Raw genomic sequence first — 22,360 nt, forward strand, 5'->3', positions numbered from 1 at the left:
TTTCCTCTGTAGCTAACAGCATGTTGAAGGAATGGTTAGTCCCGTAAAGGTCTTCCTAGTATAAGTATTAACTGTAGACATCAGTAGATGTTCATTATCTATGTTGCTAACAGGTGGGTTCCGAAATGGTTAGTCCCGTAAGCATACCTGTAATGGTATCAACCGTAGACATCCGTAGATGTCCATTTACCTCTGTTGCTAACAGTCGGGTTTACGAATGGTTAGTCCCTTATTGTTTCTTACCACATAGTATCTATGTGAAAGTATCCCTATAAGTGTATCCATGTAAGAGAAGTCACTGTAAGAGTATCTGTATAAGTGTATCCATGTAAGAGGAATCTCTGTCAGAGTATCCCTTCATATAGCAAGTAGTCTAGACTCATGAATGAACTGACTCTGGTGTAATTTCTTGTAATAGGGATAATATTTTGTATCCCCTAAACTATTCCTATAATAGTTTATTAGAATGTAATTGATGAGTGTCCAAGTAGGTTTATACACCCTTGCTACTCAAGAGTGTCGGAACTGAATTAACTGATGGAACATTTATGACTATATATGTACGCATGCTATATAACTAATATTTAAACGACCTTCGGACGGGTACCCAATATCCCACCAGACCATATCCAAATCGAGGAAAAGGAAACAGGGTGGATAGCCTTCCTAAGTCTTTTAAACATTTCTTATATAACTATACATATAGAGGCATGCAATTTATAATATAAAAGCATAAAAGAAGTTTTGTAAAACCTTTGAAAAGTTTAATAAATAAGAATTTATGACTTGATGTCAGTTTATAAATTGAATCGAAAACCGTTTGACAAGACAGTTTAAGTGGGAGAAAACCTTTGTTTGAAGCCCAACTATAACATATTCAAAAAGGAAACCTACAGTTTGTAAGACAGTTTCTAAAAGTATTTCAACATGTAAAAACGTTTGAGAAAACTATTTGAAGTACATATGAAAATGTTCGTTTGTTCTTGTATATGAATGTATCTCCTTGAAATAGTATTTCTAGTATGTAAAAGTTCGTGATGTTCTCGTAAAATTATATCTATTACAGTTTTCTTTAAGTGTGTCTCGTTTGTATAGTAATCTCTAGTAAAATGCTCACTTGTTATGAAAAGTATAATTTTTATAGTGTCTAAGATGGACACATATACATACAGTATAAGCAGAGTGTTTGATTTATACATATATAACAACATTTTTCATTTCAAAAGATATGATGTTATCGTGATACATTTTGCATATGAAAGTTTCCTTATAATAGTTATAAATCACATATGATTCCGTTCATAAAAAGTGTATAATGAAACTTTATATAACACACGATAATAATCGTTTGTTTTACTTGTATTCTCCCCCCCCCTTAAAAGCATATAAAAACATTTATAAAACATTTAAAAGTGTGGATTATAGGGGTATGAACTCACTTGATAGATTGAAGAAAGCGAGATGAAAACCGAGCAGAACTTCTACTGAAGCAAGCGGATTTCTCGGGATTCTCGGGAATCACGGGAGTCTCGGGAGCGTAAAACTTCCTTCCTAACTTGGATATGAAAACCGGGCCTTTGGGATGACTCCGAGGGTTGAAACGCAGAGCTTCGGCACGAGAAAGGGAAGAATTGAGCAAAAATGGCCGGCATCCTCGCACCCTTTATATAGGGTCTGAATCCCTCACGTACGCTGGGTGCACGAGAGTATGCTGGGCGTACGCAACAACAGAAATGACCGCATCCTCGGTTGAAGCATCGGAGCGATGTGGACGAGCCGGAGCCTAGCATCCGAGTATGCTGGGCGTACGAGTGTACGCTGGGCGTAACCTGGATTGGTCCGATGACTCCTCCTTCGGATAATACCGGATTTTGAATTTAATTTATATTTTAATTATTTAGTAAACTTCAAAAATTCATATCTTTCTCATACGAACTCTGTTTTCGACGTTCTTTATATCCACGCGAAGGTGAGACTACGATCTACAACTTTCGTTTAGACTCCGCCGACAAATCTTGACTTTATTTTTAATATTATATTTTAATAGGTCGGGACAGGAAAAGTCCGTTAAAGTTCCATAACTCCTTCATCCGACGTCCGTTTCCGTCAGACTTTTTACCGTTACGCTTCTATTGTTGAGACCTTCGATTCTCATTTAGTTTGTGTCGGCTAAAAGTCTCTCGATCTCTATTTCGAGTTTTTAGCTGTCTACTGCTATATCCGTAACTTAGAAAAATTATAACTTCCTCATTCGATGTCAGATTTGGATGTTCTTTTCATGTACGTTTATTGTATAGAAACCTCGCGTTTTACGTCTATCAGTGTTGCCGGTTTTGCCGAGAATCTTCGGTTGGTCATAACTTTTTCGTTATAACTGGGATTCTAGGGTTCTTTATATGTACGAAAACCTTGATACAATTCCTACTACTTTATTTAACCCAAATAAGATTTTAGGAAAGTTAAATTTTGACGTAAATTTGACTTATGATCCATCATATTGTCATGAAATATCGAGTTGTCACATTATCCCCCCGTTACAGGGAATTTCGTCCTGAAATTAGAGTTTAACAGAAATGATAATCATTTTACGGTTAGAAGTTTTATTTACTTCTTTCGTTTGACTTCACTGGCATGATAACTCTTCTTGGTCGAACGTATGTTGAATGTTTTTGTGGACTGTGAGAATAGTACATCTTGTACCTTACAAGTAGTGTCTCTAGATCTTCAAAGCAATAACCGCTGCTCCTGACTCAAGATCATGTGTTGTATAGTTAACTTCCTGTGTCTTAAGTTGTCTTGAGGTATAGGCAGTGACCTTTCCTCTTGCATAAGAACACAACCAATTCATACTGATTATGACGTCAGAACCTTGTGGTTGATTAGATGTCGTGAAGATCTAAAAGAAAGTATGATTACTCATGAATTAAGGAAAAGGATAGGTACTTTTGTTCTATCTGTCTCTCTTGTCCCAATCGACAGGAAGGGCATGTGTTTGGCTTCTAAGTTTATTCGCATGGCAGCACGATCACTCGTAGTCTTGGGCAGTCTCCGTCCTGAAGTTCATATTAGAATTCATACATGGTTCAACGATCACAATCTCGTGTATACGAGTCGTATATAATTAAGATTGAAAAGGTAGTCGAATAACTGATTCTTCTTTAAGCTTACATCCCATTGAGGAAAAAGAAGTTAAAGTGGAATCGTCAATTCTAAACCTATAAAACATTGATTATATATCACCCTATGTATACATTCATCAGTGACAAATCAATCATATGGATCTCTGGATTTGAACTTGACGTACTGTACGAGTGGTACTTTGGGGATTTCTTCGGAAAGGAAAAGAACTATGAGGTACTCCACTCATGAGTACTTGGTGTTCTGATATGACGGCTTCGCTGGAAAGGCGATTTCCAAGAAAGAGATGTACGTATGAAGCTGTTGTTGTGAGAATCAAATTAAATCAAGTTGTATGATAATGTCGGAATCATAAGGAAACTTAAAGACATTAGATTTGAACATAAGACGTTTACAGACAAAACACAACCGTGCAACCATCAACAGAGTTACAGTACTTTAGACTACTACAAGACTATTGCTGCGAATAAGGTATACTACAAAAGACAAGTATACGCAGCACGAGCATCCCTATACCGACGGGATCCCGCAAAAGATAAGACTCTGGTTGCACTAGTTTTGGATGGTTTATAAGTCTGTTACAAGGAAACGCCTAAATTACATTAACGTGGGTTCGGAGTAGGTCTCCTGCAAATGTGATCCTGAGAATCCTACCGTCTGCGCCAGAGTTCCTTGTTATAGGGCAATCCTTCTTGAGGTGCCCTATCTCCCCACATTGGTGGCATGACTGGCTAGTACAAGCCTTGGTGGCGGGAGTGAGGTGTTTATCCAGTTTTATGTGGACACGAGTGCCTTCCTCATTACACCACATTGGAAATTGCTTCCTAAAGCGTTCTGCAGGAGTTGCCACTTGTTGGTTTCCCGGTTTGGTACTACCATCGAAACTCTCGACTCCTTTGTCGGTCTTGCTTGTGTTGCTTGAGTTGATGTATGTAAGGAAAGTTGTCACAGCAGCTGCTACTGCAACTTGTAATGTGGCGGCGTCAATGTGGAGGATAGGGGTTTCATTGCTCGGCTGATTATTTCCGGATGACGACATGATTCTGTAACATGAAAGATAAAGATTTTGTGAGCGATTCTGGTTGACTCTTGATGTACTTCGATTGTTCAAGTAAAGAGTAAGACTATGTTCTTGAAAGTTTGATCTACATCCCTATGATGCAGTCCCAGAACTGAGTGGAAGTGTGTTTATGAAGGGTTGACCTACATCCCTATGATGCAGTTCTAGTAATGAGTGGAAGTAAGTTCGTAGAATGGTCTCAAGACGCTTGTCGTTCAAGCCGAGGTATCGTTGGTTGGTGAATAACATGATCCAACCACTAAAAGAGACTTGGAAATGTTTCCGGAGTTAAATTACTATGGTCAAATGACTTGACTAAAGTATGTTTCAGATAGACTCCAATGAAAGTATGATAAGAGTACTTGAATAAAGAATGACACAAAAGTTAGCCGACTGTCAATATCTTTGATATTCATGACGTAAAAGTTCGGGAAAATGACCTTGTAAAAGGTCTTACATCATATCCATAGGAGATAGTTCTTGACATCAAAAAGACCTAACCAAATGTACTTACAGTACAAGATAGTTTCATAGAAAATGCCACATCGGGCATAGACAGAAAATGATTCCGTTTTACAAGGAAAAATAAAGTAAAGCATCTACTACTGGCGACGGTCATCCCTCTGGTGAACTCTCAATTCAGCCAGTTGACATTCCAGATCAAGTAGGTGTCTTTCGTACACCCTCTGGCGTACGCAGAGTTCTATGACTTCGGCTCGTGACTCAGTCAGTGCTTGAAGCAGGGCTTCATGGTCTTTTTCAGATCTCTCATGATCATCTTCCAGACGAATGGTGCGGAGGGTATGCATTCTCGCATTGGCGACAACTCCTGTGATCTGATGCAGAGATGTCCTTCCTAGAATCTCATTTCGGGCCACTCTGCGGACCAAGATTGGCAAGATTCTTTCTGCTGAGCCCCCATTGCTCAGGTCATAAAAGCTTCGGTCACCATTAAATGGCATGGGCTGATCTTGCTCTTCGCTCCATGTTTCCAAGCATTCTACCCAAGGAGGCATCGGGCCATGAAAAGCGGGACGAGGGTTAGGATTTAGAAATGGAGCTACCGGGGGTAGGTTCTCAACCTCGGGTTCGGAGTTATCAACATCTGAAAGGTTTTTAGCATGGTGATCATTTAAAGGGATTGGATGATCAATCTCTAGTTCTTCTTCAAACCATACAACATTGCCTTCGCTCGGAAGGTACGGGTTGTCGTGGGGATGGAGTCCAGTTATGTTATCTACGCGAGAAATGGGTTAAGGAAATAATTATTAGACGAACTATCTAGATAATTATTAGAAAATCTTCATTAGTTACATCGCTATTTGTAAAGTGCATACCAGTCATATGTAATCAACCCAGGATAGGCTTTCGAATAAGTGACCTTAACTCCAAATTCACAAGGAATAAGGGTAAAGCAAAAACTTCACCGATTCTAAGTCTATAACATCCTAGTTACATATAGCCTTAGTGTATCCACTTAGCAACTATCAACTTAGTAATGAAGATCCTTTTTAGTTCTCAAGTAAGTAATTATGGTAACACAAAACACCCCTATGGTATTTTAGACTTAGGTTCTGTTATAATGTTCTCATTGTGGTAATGTTGGTAAGTTTATAGAATTGTTGCTATATCACAACCATTCTTGGGCATATGCTAATCATTCCTCGGACCAGCATAGTTGATCAGGCTATGCCACTCCCAAGACTGACTATACATCCCCAAGTTTAGTTGTGATATTCAACAATCGTAATACTTTTGTTCTTGTCGTTGTGACACTGATTTTAGTATGAATGCAGGCACGTATACTTACTTAAATATTTTATTATTTAGAAGTATAAACTCTAAGTCAGGTTATTTTAATCCCATTGTATTTATATGTGACAACCCGATATTTCGAGACAATATGATGGATCACAAGTCAAATTTACATCAAAATTTAACTTTCCTAAAATCTTATTTGCGTTAAATAAAGTAGTAGGAATCGTATCAAGGTTTTCGTACATATAAAGAACCCTAGAATCCGAGTTATAACGAAGAAGTTATGACCAACCGAAGATTCTCGGCAAAACCGGCAACACTGATAGACGTAAAACTCGAAGTTTCAATACAATAATTTTTAGCCTTAGGTATCTAAATGAAAGTTTTAGATATCATTAAACCGTAAACGTATATGAATAGAACGTCCAAATCTGACTTCGTATGAGGAAGTTATGATTTTTCTAAGTTACGGATATAACAGTAGACAGTTAAAAACTCGAAATAGAGATTGAGAGACTTTTAGTCGACACAACCTAAACGAGAATCGAAGATCTCATCAATGGTATTACAACGGTAAAAAGTCTGGCGAAAACAGACAACGGATGAAGGAGTTATGAAATTTTAACGAACTTTTCCTGTTCCGACCTATTAAAATATAATATTAAAAATAAATCAAGATTTTCCGACAGAGTCTAAACGAAAGTTGTAGATCGTAGTCTCACCTTCGCGTGGATATAAAGAATGTCGAAAACGGATTTCGTATAAGAAAGATATGAATTTTTAAAGTTTTCTAAATAATTAAAATATAAATTAAATTCAAAATCCGGTATTATCCGAAGGAGGAGTCATCGGACCAATCCAGCTTACGCCCAGCGTACCCTCGTACGCCTAGCGTACTCGGATGCTCAGCCTTAATCCATCTACGTCGCTTCAATGCTTTGTCCGAGGATGCGGTAAGCCATGACGTTGCGTACGCCCAGCGTACCCTCGTTAGTACGCCCCGCGTACGCGAGGCTTTCAACCCCTATAAAAGGGATGCGAGGATGCCGGCCATTTTTGCTTAATTCTTCCCTTTCTCACGCTAAAGCTCTGCGTTTCAACCCTCATAGTTATCCCAAAGGCCCGGTTTTCATATCCAAGTTGGGAAGGAAGTTTTACGCTCCCGATATTCCCGAGAATCCCGAGAAATCCGCTTACTTGAGTAGAAGTTCTGCTCGGTTTTCGTCCCGCTTTCTTCAATCTATCAAGTGAGTTCATACCCCTATAATCCACACTTTTAAATGTTTTATAAATGTTTTTATATGCTTTTAGGGGGGGGGGGAATACAAGTCAAACACACGATAATTTTCGTGTGTTATATAAAGTTTCATTATACACTTTTTATGAACGTTGGAAGTGAAAAATGTTGTTATATATGTATAAATCAAACACTCTGCTTATACTGTATGTATATGTGTCCATCTTAGACACTATAAAAATAATACTTTTCATAACAACTGAACGTTTTACTAGAGATTACTATACAAACGAGACACACTTAAAGAAAACTATAATAGGTATAGTTTTACGTGAACATCACGAACTTTTACATACTAGAAATACTATTTCAAGGAGATACATTCATATACAAGAACAAACGAACATTTTCATATGTACTTAAAATAGTTTTCTCAAACGTTTTTACATGTTGAAATACTTTTAGAAACTGTCTTACAAACTGTAGGTTTCCTTTTTGAATATGTTATAGTTGTGCTTCAAACAAAGGTTTTCGCACACTTAAATTGTTTTGTCAAATGGTTTTCGATTTGATTAATAAACTGACATCAAATCATAATTTCTTATTTATTAAACTTTTCAAAGGTTTTACAAAACTTCTTTTATGCTTTTATATTATAAATTAAATGCCTCTATATGTATAGTTATATAAGAAATGTTTAAAAGACTTAGGAAGGCTATCCACCCTATTTCCTTTTCCTCGATTTGGATGTGGTCTGGTGGGATATCGGGTACCCGTCTGAATGTCGTTTAAATATTAGTTATATATAATGTGTACATATATAGTCATAAATGTTCCATCAGTTAATTCAGTTCCGACACTCTTAGGTAGCAAGGGTGTATAAACCTACTTGGACACTCATCAATTACATTCTAGTAAACTATTATAGGAATAGTTTAGGGGATACAAAACATTATTCCTATTACAAGGAATCACACAAGAGTCAGTTCATTCATGAGTCTATACCAACGTTTTATTTACAAGTATGCATTTTCATAACAAGGATAATCTTTTCATACAAAAAGGCATTTCGTTATATTACTCGTGAACTTGTTGTTAGCAAACATGTGAGACAATGGCTTTGTTAGTACCAAAACAAAAGTCCCCACCTATAACCAGAGTCTCTTGGAGGGAGAGCGTGACAAGTGTGTATAGATCTATACGGGGCGTACGACTCCGCACCCTGACTGTTAGCTACAGTTCCCGGGGTGACAAATGTCAACGTAGGTATTGCGTCTAGTATGGTTATGAGGAAGTCAACACATGCGGAAACAACAACTCTTGTACGTAGTAATATACATTTAAATCAATCATGCTCAGGGGGTAATAACTACATCATGGGATATTATTAGCATGTTCACAATTCGGGATAAACACCCTTTTAACCACTTTTACTTAAACAAAAGACTCACAGGGAGTATTAAACACATATTCGATATAGATAAACTATTTACCTTCTTACCATTATATAGTGACTCATACACATAAACGACGAGGTAGACTATAACTTTTATAATAATAGTTAAACAAGGGAAAAACCGTCACATTTACAGTGATGCGTACTTCTAAAACATTCAGGTCTTGGTAAAAGACTACCTTCTAAAACATTCAGGTCTTGGTAGAAGACTACTTTCAAAATGGTCAGGTCTTGGTAGAAGACTACTTTCAAAACACTCGGGTCTTGGTAGAAGACTACTTTTTATACTAGTAGAAAATATGGGATTCTCTAGAGTTTTCAAAACATATACAAACAATTACATTGAACAATTTCAAATGTTATCATCATACTTATACGAACAATGACATTAAATACTTATGAACTCACAAGCTTAAATGCTGACCTACACTTTCAAAATAACTTGTATTCTCAGGTCACCAGTAGACAAGTACGATGATTAGGTTTTGCGAAGACGGAGCAGTCAAGACTCGTCTTTTATTTTTGATTACTTGTTGTAATATCTTATTACTATGAAAGAACACACATGTATTAAACTATTACTATTAATGCAATGGACGATGTTGTTGCTTGTTTACTACTTTACATTTGTTATGATACATTACATGACGTCCTATGCCCCCGAACGTTTCCGCCATTCTCGGATTTGGGGTGTGACAGATTGGTATCAGAGCATTGTTTATAGTCAATTGAGTATATCAACCCATAAAAGATATACTAACTATAAATACAATGGGATTAAAAATACTCTGAATTAGAGTTTATACTTCTAAAATAATAAAATATTTAAGTAAGTATACGTGCCTGCATTCATACTAAAATCGGTGTCACAACGACAAGAAAAAAAGTATTACGATTGTTGAATATCACAAGTAAGCTTGGGGATGTATAGTCAGTCTTGGGAGTGGCATAGCCTAATCAATTATGCTGGTCCGAGGAGTGATTAGCATATGCCCAAGAATGGTTGTGATGTAGCAACAATTCTAAAAATTTACCAACATTACCACAATGAGAACATTATAATAGAACCTAAGTCTAAAATACCATAGGGGTGTTTTGTGTTACCATAATTACTTACTTGAGAACTAAAAAGGATCTTCATTTCTAAGTTTTATAGTTGCTAAGTGGATACACTGAGGCTATATGTAACTAGGATGTTATAGGCTTAGAATCGATGGAGTTTTTGCTTTACACTTATTCCTTATGAATTTGGAGTTAAGGTCACTCATTCGAAAGCCTATCATGTATTGATTACATATGACTGGTATGCACTTTACAAATAGCGATGTAACTAATGAAGATTTTCTAATAATTATCTAGATAGTTCGTCTAATAATTATTTCCTTACCCCAATTCTCGCGTAGATAACATAACTGGACTCCATCCCCACGGCAGCCCGTACCTTCTGAACAAAGTCAATGTTGGATGGTTTGAAAAAGAACTAGAGAGTGATCATCCAATCCCTCTGAATGATCACCATGATGAAAACCTTTTGAAAGTTGATAACTCCAAAACCGAGGTTGAGAACCTACCCCAGGCAGCTTCCGTTCCAATTCCTAACCCTCGTCCGACTTTTCATGGCCCGACGCCCCCTTGGGTAGAATGTTTGGATATAGAGAACGAAGAGGAAGATCAACCTATGTCATTTGATGGAGAACGAAGCTTCTACAACACTAGTGAAGGAAGCTCAGCAGACAGAATTCTTCCAATCCTGGCCGCAAAATTGCCCGAAACGAAATTCAGGGCAGGACGACTCTCCAATGTTTCTAAGAGGTTAATGCCAATGCCAGAATGCATACCATTCGCACCAATCGCCTTGATCACAAGTGAGAGATCCGAGAGAAACCATGAGACCCTGCTGCAAGCACTAGCTAAAAACCCAAGCCGAAGTCATAGAGTTCCAAGTACGCCAGAGGGTGTATGAGAGATACCTGCTTGATATGGAACGTCAACTAACCGAACTAAGGGTTCACCATAGGGGTGACCGTCGCCAGTAGGAGATACCTTACTTCCTTCTTTGTTTTAAAGAACCATGTTCCTATCTAAGTTCTCTGTAGTACTTTCTATGTGACTACATTGTACTGTAAGTACTTTTTGTTAGGTCTTTATGATGTCAAGAACTATCTCCCATGGATATGATGTAAGACCTTTTACAAGGTCAAATTCTCGAAGTTTTACGTCATGAATATCAAAGATATTGACAGCCGGCTAACTTCTGTGTCATTCTTTATTCAAGTACTCTTATCATACTTTAATTATAGTCTATCTGAAACATGCTTTAGTCAAGTCATTGGACTATAGTAATTTAGCTCCAGAAACATTTCCAAGTCTCTTTTAGTGGTTGGATCATGTTATTTACCAACCAAAGATACCTCGACTTGAACGACAAGCGTCTTGAGACCATTCTACGAACTCACTTCCACTCATTACTAGGACTACATCCTAGGGATGTAGGTCAAACCTTCATAAACACACTTCCACTTAGTACTAGGACTACATCCTAGGGATGTAGGTCAAACTTCCGCAAACGTACTTCCAATCCGTACTAGGACTGCATCATAGGGATGTAGGTCAAACTTTTGAGAACATAGTCTTACTCTTTACTTGAACAATCGAAGTACATCTAGAGTCAACCAGAATCGCTCCCATAATCTTTATCTTTCGTGTTACAGAATCATGTCGTCATCCGGAAACAATCAGTCGAGCAACGAAACCCCTATCCTCCATATCAACGCCGCTACATTACAAGCTGTAGTAGCAGCTGCTGTGACAACTTTCCTTACACACATCAATTCAAGCAACACAAGCAAGAACGACAAAGGAGTCGAGAGTCTGATGGTAGTACCAAACCGGGAAACCAACAAGTGGCAACTCCTACAGAACGCTTTAGGAAGCAATTTCCAAGGTGGTGTAATGAGGAAGACACTCGTGTCCACATAACACGGGCTAAACACCTCACTCCCGCCAGCAAGGCTACTACTAGCCGGTCATGTCACCAATGCGGGGAGATAGGGCACCTCAAGAAGGATTGACCTATAACAAAGAACTCTGGCATAGACGGTAGGATTCTCAGGATCATAGTTGCAGGAGATCCTACTCTGAACCCACGTTAATGTAATTTAGGCGTTTTGTTGTAAGAGACTTATAAACCATTGAAAAATAGTGCAACCAGAGTTTTATCTTTTGCGGGATCCCGTCGGTATAGGGATGCTCGTGCTGCGTATACTTGCCTTTTGTAGTATACCTTATTCGCAGCAATAGTCTTGTAGTAGTCTAAAGTACTACAACTCTGTTGATGGTTGCACGGTTGTGTTTTGTCTGTAAACGTCTTATATTCAAATCTAATGTCTTTAAGTTTCCTTATGATTCCGACATTATCATACGACTTGATTCAATTTGATTCTCACAAAAACAACTTCATACGTACATCTCTTTCTTCGAAATCGCCTTTCCAGTGAAGCCGTCATATCAGAACACCAAGTACTCATGAATGGAGTACCTCATAGTTCTTTTCCTTTCTGAAGAAATCCCTGAAGTGCCACTCGTACAGTACGTGAAGTTCACATCCAAAGATCCATACGGTTGATCTGTCGCTGATGAATGTATACATAGGGGTGATATATAATCAAGGTTCTACAGGTTTAGAATTGACGATTCCACTTTAACTTCTTTTTCCTCGATGGGATGTGAGCTTAAAGAAGAATCAGTTATTCGACTACCTTTTCAATCTTAATCATATATGACTCGTATACACGAGATTGTGATCATTGAACCATGTCTGAATTCTAATATGTACTTCAGGACGGAGACTGCCCAAGACTACGAGTGATCATACTACCATGCGAGTAAACTTAGAAGCCAAACACATGCCCTTCCTGTCGATTGGGACAAGAGAGACACTATTTGTAGGGTACAAGATGTACTATTCTCACAGTCCAAAAAAAACATTCACCATACGTTTGACCAAAAAGAGTTATCATGCCAGTGAAGTCAAACGAAAGAAGTAAAGTCGTATCCCGATAGTGAAAGGTTCGCTGAAATGCCAAGCGAGCAACCGAGTTCACTTAAGGACACTAGAAGCAAATAAAACTTCTAACCGTAGCATGATTATCAATTCTGTTTAAACTCTAATTTCGGGACGAAGTTCCCTCTAACGGGGGGATGATGTGACAACCCGATATTTCGAGACAATATGATGGATCACAAGTCAAATTTACGTCAAAATTTAACTTTCCTAAAATCTTATTTGGGTTAAATAAAGTAGTAGGAATCGTATCAAGGTTTTCGTACATATAAAGAACCCTAGAATCCGAGTTATAACGAAGAAGTTATGACCAACCGAAGATTCTCGGCAAAACCGGCAACACTGATAGACGTAAAACGCGAAGTTTCAATACAATAATTTTTAGCCTTAGGTATCTAAATGAAAGTTTTAGATATCATTAAACCGTAAACGTACATGAATAGAACGTCCAAATCTGACTTCGTATGAGGAAGTTATGATTTTTCTAAGTTACGGATATAACAGTAGACAGTTAAAAACTCGAAATAGAGATTGAGAGACTTTTAGTCGACACAACCTAAACGAGAATCGAAGATCTCATCAATGGTATTACAACGGTAAAAAGTCTGGCGAAAACAGACAACGGATGAAGGAGTTATGAAATTTTAACGGACTTTTCCTGTTCCGACCTATTAAAATATAATATTAAAAATAAATCAAGATTTGCCGACAGAGTCTAAACGAAAGTTGTAGATCGTAGTCTCACCTTCGCGTGGATATAAAGAATGTCGAAAATGGATTTCGTATAAGAAAGATATGAATTTTTAAAGTTTTCTAAATAATTAAAATATAAATTAAATTCAAAATCCGGTATTATCCGAAGGAGGAGTCATCGGACCAATCCAGGTTACGCCCAGTGTACCCTCGTACGCCCAGCGTACTCGGATGCTCGGCCTCAATCCGTCCACGTCGCTTCGATGCTTTGTCCGAGGATGCGGTAAGCCATGACGTTGCGTACGCCCAGCGTACCCTCGTTAGTACGCCCCGCATACGCGAGGTTTTCAGCCCATATAAAAGGGATGCGAGGATGCTGGCCATTTTTGCTTAATTCTTCCCTTTCTCATGCCAAAACTCTGCGTTTCAACCCTCGGAGTCATCCCAAAGGCCCGGTTTTCATATCCAAGTTGGGAAGGAAGTTTTACGCTCCCGTGATTCCCGAGAATCCCGAGAATCCCAAGAAATCCGCTTGCTTGAGTAGAAGTTATGCTCAGTTTTCGTCTCGCTTTCTTCAATTTATCAAGTGAGTTCATACCCCTATAATCCACAGTTTTAAATGCTTTATAAATGTTTTTATATGCTTTTAGGGGGGGGGGGGGGGAGAATACAAGTAAAACACACGATTATTATCGTGTGTTATATAAAGTTTCATTATACACTTTTTATGAACGGAATCATATGTGATTTATAAGTATTATAAGGAAACTTTCATATGCAAAATGTATCACGAGAACATCATATCTTTTGAAATGAAAAATGTTGTTATATATGTATAAATTAAACACTCTGCTTATACTGTATGTATATGTGTCCATCTTAGACACTATAAAAATTATACTTTTCATAACAAGTGAGCATTTTACTAGAGATTACTATACAAACGAGACACACTTAAAGAAAACTATAATAGGTATAGTTTTACGTGAACATCACGAACTTTTACATACTAGAAATACTATTTCAAGGAGATACATTCATATACAAGAAGAAACGAACATTTTCATATGTACTTCAAATAGTTTTCTCAAGCGTTTTTACATGTTGAAATACTTTTAGAAACTGTCTTACAAACTTTAGGTTTCCTTTTTGAATCTATTATAGTTGTGCTTCAAACAAAGGTTTTCTCACACTTAAACTGTCTTGTCAAACAGTTTTCGATTCGATTTATAAACTGACATCAAGTCATAAATTCTTATTTATTAAACTTTTCAAAGGTTTTACAAAACTTCTTTTATGCTTTTATATTATAAATTGCATGCCTCTATATGTATAGTTATATAAGAAATGTTTAAAAGACTTAGGAAGGCTATCCACCCTGTTTCCTTTTCCTCGATTTGGATGTGGTCTGGTGGGATATCGGGTACCCGTCCGAAGGTTGTTTAAACCAAATAAGATTTTAGGAAAGTTAAATTTTGACGTAAATTTGACTTATGATCCATCATATTGTCTCGAAATATCGAGTTGTCACATATATATAGTCTTCAAGTTGTGTATGGACCAAGTAAGGATGATTCGACCGAGTCAAAATGTAAGGCAAGGGTGTCTCGACTGAGTCACTTGACACATGAGACTGAACATGCATTTTGATGAAACATCTTGACCTCGACTTGAAAGATCTTTATTCCCAAGAGTCATTATAGAATGATATTGTTAATAACATATAATCCTATAGGGTTACACATTATAGCAAGTTACTAGTAACTAATTATTTATTAAAGTAATTTTGATTATTAGTAAATATTAAAAACTTGTTTTTAATTAGAAAAAATGAAGGGTCCAATTACTGGTTTGGTCTAGGCTTTCCATGTAATAGGTTCTTTTGGTCATTTGATAACTTAGAGTATTGTGCTTGGAGTGTATGTTCATTGTAATGAGTTTACGGCCGTAAGCCTGTTTACAGCCGTAAACCCAAGGCTGGCCCATGATAGTGTATATAGAGGTATGTTAGGTCTTTTGTGGTTGTTGATGCCTCGATATTCTCAGCTCTTGTAAACTGCAAGTTGTACCAGACGTGATTCTAATAGAAAAGCGTGTGCAAGCTTGTTTGATTCTTTATTCTATTCGTTCTTATTTGTTTATCTGATTGTTATTGCTATTTGATCACTAGTAAGATCCTTTCAGGACCTTACAATTGGTATCAGAGCTTGGATTGTATCAGTTAATTTTGCCAGACTTGGAGCTTATTTGATCTTATTTTCGAAAGATTTTTGTGTTTTTGGATAGATCTCAGAAAATAAGGGGGTTTGTTCTTCGTGTTTTTCATAAAAAATGGTTTTTGATCGAGTTTTGGAGCTTCAAAGTCGAAAAATCGTTGTTTTAGGTCGTAACCTGCGGGGGGGTGGCGGAGTTTGCGGCCGGGGCTAGGGTTTCGGAGTTCACGGTCCGGAGTTTGCGGCCGGTCTTCGCACCACGCACCAGGTCCTCGCCTTTCACCTCGGTCCTCGTCCTCGCTTCGCATCACACTTCGTTCAGCACTCAGCATCCTCGCAGTTTTAAAAAGGAGACGGAACAATTTTGGGGGTGCCAGGGATCGAACCCTGGTCTCCTCCCAAACCAAGCATCGCCACTTCCAACTCCTCTAGGCCACGAGTTGATACATTCCTTCCCCTTTTAAATCTTAAGGCGTCTTTATTTCGATTAAATTTCGCATTTTTTACACTTTCAGCCCAAAATTTAAACTTCTTTTAATTTTAAATTCCATTTTCAATAAAATATAAAATAATTATAATAAAAAAACAACATCAACAACAACAACAACAACAACAACAACAACAATAATAATAATAATAATAATAATAATAATAATAATAATATTTATTTTCAATTTTGACTTTTTACTTAAAATTTTGATTTTGACTTTTAAATTTTGCCTTTAACTTTAAACTTTGACTTTCTCGTTTAGCTTTAAAATTTTCAAATTTAGCTTTTCCGTTTGATTTTTCAAGTTTGACTTTTGAGTTTGACTTTTTAAAGTTGACTTTTAAGGTTGACTTTTGAGGTGTATAGTCAAAGGGCATTTTTAAATTTTATCTTGACGTTTAAGTTTTATATTGGGCTTCTAGTTGTGCTTTTTAATGGCTTTTAAGGTCTACGAGGGAGTTGAAAACATGAAAGAGAATCGTTAGGATATGTTAAGACAAAATTTCAACATTTTCGATTATATCCCTGGAGAAACCCTCGAAACTCAATTGCGGCGATTGACCAGGTCTGCTCATGAAGGGAGAGGTACTGATAAACAGATAAAGGCTGTCTAAAAAAACTTTGATCCCAAATCACTTTTAAAGTTAGCTATTATTTTTGTTTTCGTTATGTTTGTTCATAGTGTTCTTCAAATTTAAATATAAGGGGGAGAATTAAAAAAACTAAAATAAAAAAAATAAAAAAAAAAAGAAATTCAAAAATCAAACAAAAATTAGAAAATTCAAAATCCAAAAATATTTTTATTTCTATTTTATTTCTTGTTCAGAAAAATCACAAATCCAAAAATATTTTTGTTTATGTTTTAATTTGTGTGCTAAGTTTTCTTTTAGTTTTGTTTTGTCTTGAAAAGTGATTTCAGGTATAGATAAGACTCATGGAGATTGTGTCGAAAATTTCTGAGCCAATGCTTCAACCGTAAGCATCGAAGAATTCGCATTCGAAGGAGCAAGAAATGAAGATTATTCTTTCAACATTCAATTTGTCAACTCAAGAAGCAAGGTGAAGCTGCACTTGAAGATTATGTGACAGATTGCATTGAAGCCTCCTCAATCAGTCTGCTGCTATATTAAACCTACTGAAGTGATCCAGAAGATTTGTTCTCTCTGAAGATTCTCAAGCTGAAAGCACTATCTTTCAAGAATCAGTACGTCAAGCCTCCTCACCCAATGGGCATTCAATGTTAAATTCTGAAGAAAAGCCCAACTGCTCAAGATTCATTGAAGATTCATCAAGTTCATCTTGAAGTTGTGAACAATATGAAGATTAATGTTGAAGCCAAGCTCTTGATGAAGATTAACAAGAAAAGTCAGCTATTTTTTAAGGGGAGCTTGTTGGGTCAATTAAGAAAAGAAAGTTATAAACCAAGGGGGAGATTGTTGGGTCAAAAATATGGTTTATACTTTACTTTTCTAGAAAAATTGTATTTTTGTGTCTTGGACCGTAGACAACTTAGTGTTTACGGTCAGTGTTTACGGCCGTAAACAGGTTTACGGTCATAAACCCATTTACGGCCCATGTTCCCCTTGTATATATATAGGTGTTAGGGGTGAGGAGTAGAGATTGATGAACACGAAGGAGTGTACGGCGTAGAGAGAGAAGAACAAGTGTGTGTTAGTGTGTGTGAATCTCTTGTATCCGGACCATCATTCTATTTATCAATACATTGAGATTCATATTATTCTTCTTCTCCTTCTCTTCTATTTGATCTGACATCATCCATTTGATTGGAATTCTGCACCATCAAACGGATCTGATTGATACAGGAGCATTTTGGGGACTTACAATTGGTATCAGAGCAAGACCAGCGTCAAAGGCTCTTTACAGTCGATTTTGGAGCGAGTTCTCATCTGTTTGCGACTAAAGTTGGGGATTTCTGCAAAAGGGTTCTCAGTTTTGTCGAAATATCTGTAATTTCTCTCAATTTTAAAAGCTTACGACCTTAGCTTACGGCCGTAATCTTAGTTTACGGCCGCAAACTCTTCAAAGTTCTTGTACCGTAAATTATGTTCTTGAGCCGTAAATAAGGAATATTCATAAACCAGAAACTTACTGTTCTTGGACCATGATATTTAGACTGTGAACACTTTACGACCATAAACTCGGAGTTTACGGTTGCAAACCCTCATTTGACCATGAACTGTTTTTGCGGCCGCAAATAGTGTTTTGACTGTGTTTGACCAGAAGCTTAATTTAATCATAAATAATTTAATTTTTGTTTCATATTAATTAAATAATAATAATGGATTCTCAAAGTCAAACAAACCATCACGAGCTAGATTCAGTTATGGGCACAACCACCCGAATTCCTAGACTCTTATCCGCTGAAGGCTTCCCATAATGGAAGTACAGAATTGATCAGTACATAAAGATGAAGGACTTCAAAATATGGAGAAGCATACTAAAAGATCCTGTCAGAATAACCACTACTATTGCAGGGCAAGTGGTTGACAAGAAGATGGAAAACTACGCTGATGAAGACTTCGAGAATGTTGAAGAGCATGAAAAGGTTTTGGCCACCTTGACCATGGCTCTATCTCCAGACATTGCTCATGGTTTCAGGGAGTACACTTCTACTAAGGCTTTGTGGGAATCCCTAATTGAGGTCTATGAAGGGAACGAAGATATGAGGGAGAGTTGCCAAGATATGGTGCGACAATCTTTCAATATGTTCAACTACGTTCCGGGAGAAACTCTTGAAGCACAGTTGCAGCGGTTCACATCTCTCAACACTGAAATGATTGTGGCCGGGATTTTCTACACAAAGTCTGAGATAAACAAGAAGCTACTAAATTCTCTCCCAAAGTCCTGGGACATGAATGTAGCTGTCATAAAGTAGACTAATGATCTTAGCCAACTCTCTCTTACTGAACTGATGGCTGTCATCAAGGCCTGTGATATTGATGAAAAGTAGCGAGAGATCAACCATGTGAACTCATACTCAGCTGCAAACCATGGAATTTCTTCTAACAATTCTCTTTCATCTCTCACTTTTCCTTCTGCAGGTCAATCATTTGCTACTCAGCAAGCTCAGGTTCAGTGCTTCCCCACTCCATCAACTTCCTCTATATCAGCCATGCCTTTCTTTCAGAACCAATCGTTCGTGGCTACTCAAGCTGCTTCCTCCTCCAATGTGGCTTCTTTTTTAAAAGGAAAGGAGGGTGATGAAAATCTCGCTCTTGCTACAGGGCTTGTCAATTGCTAGAATGCACTCGTAGCTGGAGATCTTCCACCCCAACTATCATTTCCTGATCTTGATCAGATTCACCCTGAAGATGTTGAAGAGATGGATATTACATGGCAGATTGCCGTGGCAGTTTTTAGGGCGAAACAGTTTGCCAAGAAGATTGGAAAGAACAACTTGGGGATGAGTGCTGACAAGAAGGTTGGGTTCAGCAAGGGAAAGCTGCGGTGTTTCAACTGCCACAAGCCAAGGCATTTTGCTTGTGATTGTCCACAGCCAGACAGAAGATTAAGTAATGACAGGACAATAGTTGCAGTTGGGAACAATCGAAGTGGTGGTCAGGTCAGTAACGAGAAGGCTATTGTTGCACAATCGTTTGACTTGGAGGATCAGATGCAGGCCCTGAACTAATCTGGACCTGAAAATGCCCACCTGGCACAGGTTAGTGATGATGCCCCGACCGAGATTGCTGCTGCTGAAGATCAAATGATGGAGCTGCAATTTGCATTGATGGTATCTTCTTCTCATGAACCTAATAAAACCGAGGTAAGTCTACCCTCATGCTCTCAAGCTTTTATTGATTATGTTAAAATTCTGCATTGAAAAAATTGAGACATTAGGTAGTGAAGTAGAGAACCTTAAAATTCTCCGTGAACTTAATGACTCACTAAAAAGGGAAGTAGAAGATCTTAGATATGAAGGTTACCAACTCAGAAAAGCTGAAAAACCTCTTAAAGCCCAATTAGAATCTAAAATAAAGGACTTTAGGAAACTTCAGGAAGACTATAGTAATAAATGCGAAAATTAAAATTGAACACATACATATTGTCTGTAGATCTAGCTGCTCAATTTAGGTGCACAACAATATCCCTGGTTGTCGTCAGATAAATGGTCCCTAAGAAATTTACTTAAGAATAAGGGCTAAAAATGTCATATTATTGGTAAACTGTCCAAAATTTTGTCACAAATGTTTCGCGTTTAAGTGAACCACAATATTGACGATCGATCAGACGAAGTTGTGAAAATAAGGGTACCGACAAGTGGAATAAGGTTGTCCAACAACTTTGATCCCAGCGTCACAAATTCATTCTCAATAATTAAAATTTTAAGTTGGAGTTAATTTAATTTTTGTTTTACTTTACTTTTATTTTTTATTTTTTATTTTTATTTATATTTTTATTTTGTTAACTGCTAATTTTTTTTAATTTATTATTATTATTTTTTAATTTTGCAAAGTTAATTTTATTTTATTTTATTTTTAATTTTAGTTTTAATATTAATTCTCAAAAGAATTGTTTTTAAAATTTTTTGAAAAATATTGGACTGTGTTGGAGACTGCCTTATACTGTGTAGTTATCAAGTAAATGAAAAGTGGGTATATAAGAAGGTTTACAGCCGGAATCTCCATCATTTTCTTGATTCCGACCGCAAAGTCTCTCATCCTCTCTCTCCTCCGAAAATTTTTTCATCGATTTTAGCGAAATTAATCCGATAGTCTTGAAGGTACTGCATTTTCGACCAGGAATATGCATCTCATTGTGTGATTCACCGTGTTTTTGAGACTAAAATCGACAAAAAGGGTTTTCGGAATTTACGGCCGAAGCTTACGGCCGTAAGGTGTTTGCGGCCGTAAACTCCCCAAATGGTCATTAGCATACAGTCAAGGGTTTACAGGCGTACACCCTCGTTGACCGCAAACCCTGATGTTGACCGCAAACTTTGACTTTGACCTAATTTTAATTAAAAAAATTATTAATTCATTTTGAGGTCAAAAATTAAATCATTTAAAATTTAATTGCTCATTTTTTTTTGTCTCACTTGGTATGGTTTAGTGCAGATAAAATGGCAGCCTTGAAATTTCCAGATATGCAGAACCTGGCGATGATTCTTGCTGACCCTCCGGTGGCACATCAGGATTTCAAGTCAATGATTCACGGACTTCGAGAATGCTGCTTGGCCTCTGCCATTACGATGAACACTGCGGTGTACCATAAAATCATTCGTGAGTTCTGGCAGATTGCTAAGATGACAAGGGACGAAAATGGAGCTGTAACTGTACATGCAATCGTTCAGGGTTGCATGATTGTCATTGATGAGACCTTCGTGAGAGAGACTCTGCTGATTAACGACCTTCCAACCTTTCCCACGGAAATTGGTATTAGTGATGCTCAAAAGATTCTAAGGAGGATGGGATACGAGGGTGATACTCCACCAACAATAAAAAAACTTCTGCCGCCTTATAGGAGATTTCTAGCCCACGTGTTTGTGAGCTGTAGCTCCGGCAGAAGATCCGATGCTGATGAGATTTCCCTGAGAAACAGTGGCGCTATTGTTTCTCTCGCGGCAGGGATCGACTTCAACTTTTCTAGATTTATTCTAGACTAGTTTGTGGTCAACATTAATGCCACTACTTGGGATACTCTCTTAATGTACCCTTGATTTATTCAGCTCTTCATCAACAAGCAATTTCCTAATTTGGTGAAGGATGGAGAAACATTGGATATGAAGTCTTTGGGTCCTCATACTATTGGGCTCATTAAGCAAAACCGAAAGGAAAAGGTGGTCTTTCATGGGTTTCATCCTCTGGTCAAGTTTAGACGATTTGCTAAACCGAACGAAGCAACCGAGTCTCATGGATCGTCAGACAAAATTTCGTCAAAGAATATTCATCGGAAAGATTTATTTTAGAAGGAGATGTGGTCACTATATCGGATCAAGAGGGAGAAGACGCTGAAGCTCATGATGTGTCAGTTGTAGAGGAACATAATTTACAAAATGTTCAGATCGAAGGAGATTACAATGAGAGGTCATCTAAGAACATAGCCCAGCCTAATCAATTTGAAGACCTTGATCTTACCGGATTTGATCAAGATGAAATTCCTGAAACTTTTGGAAGAAGTGATGACTTCCTAACGAGCGTAAATCTCAACTCTTTGCTAGATAATCTCAGTGATGTTACTATCCCAGTAACAGAGACAAAGGAGAAGGAAGACGTTTTTGATTCAACCCTC

The 22,360-nt window shown here is 37.5% G+C and overlaps 1 protein-coding gene across 1 annotated transcript; it reads left to right on the forward strand.

Annotated features, from left to right (window-relative positions):
* Window positions 1-18,536: 18,536 nt before the first annotated feature.
* LOC145099604 (uncharacterized) lies at window positions 18,537-19,004 on the forward strand. Its single transcript, XM_079037150.1, has one exon. The coding sequence runs from the start codon at window positions 18,537-18,539 to the stop codon at window positions 19,002-19,004; it is 468 nt and encodes a 155-aa protein (XP_078893276.1).
* The last annotated feature ends 3,356 nt before the right edge of the window (window positions 19,005-22,360 follow it).

Source organism: Lactuca serriola, chromosome 4 (assembly GCF_051521515.1).
Source record: "Lactuca serriola cultivar US96UC23 chromosome 4, Lser_US96UC23_V15, whole genome shotgun sequence".
Classification (NCBI taxonomy): domain Eukaryota; kingdom Viridiplantae; phylum Streptophyta; class Magnoliopsida; order Asterales; family Asteraceae; genus Lactuca; species Lactuca serriola.

Excerpts from the sequence above, each read along its gene's own strand:
- LOC145099604 (XM_079037150.1), top strand. The coding sequence starts at position 18,537 with ATGAAGGACTTCAAAATATGGAGAAGCATACTAAAAGATCCTGTCAGA.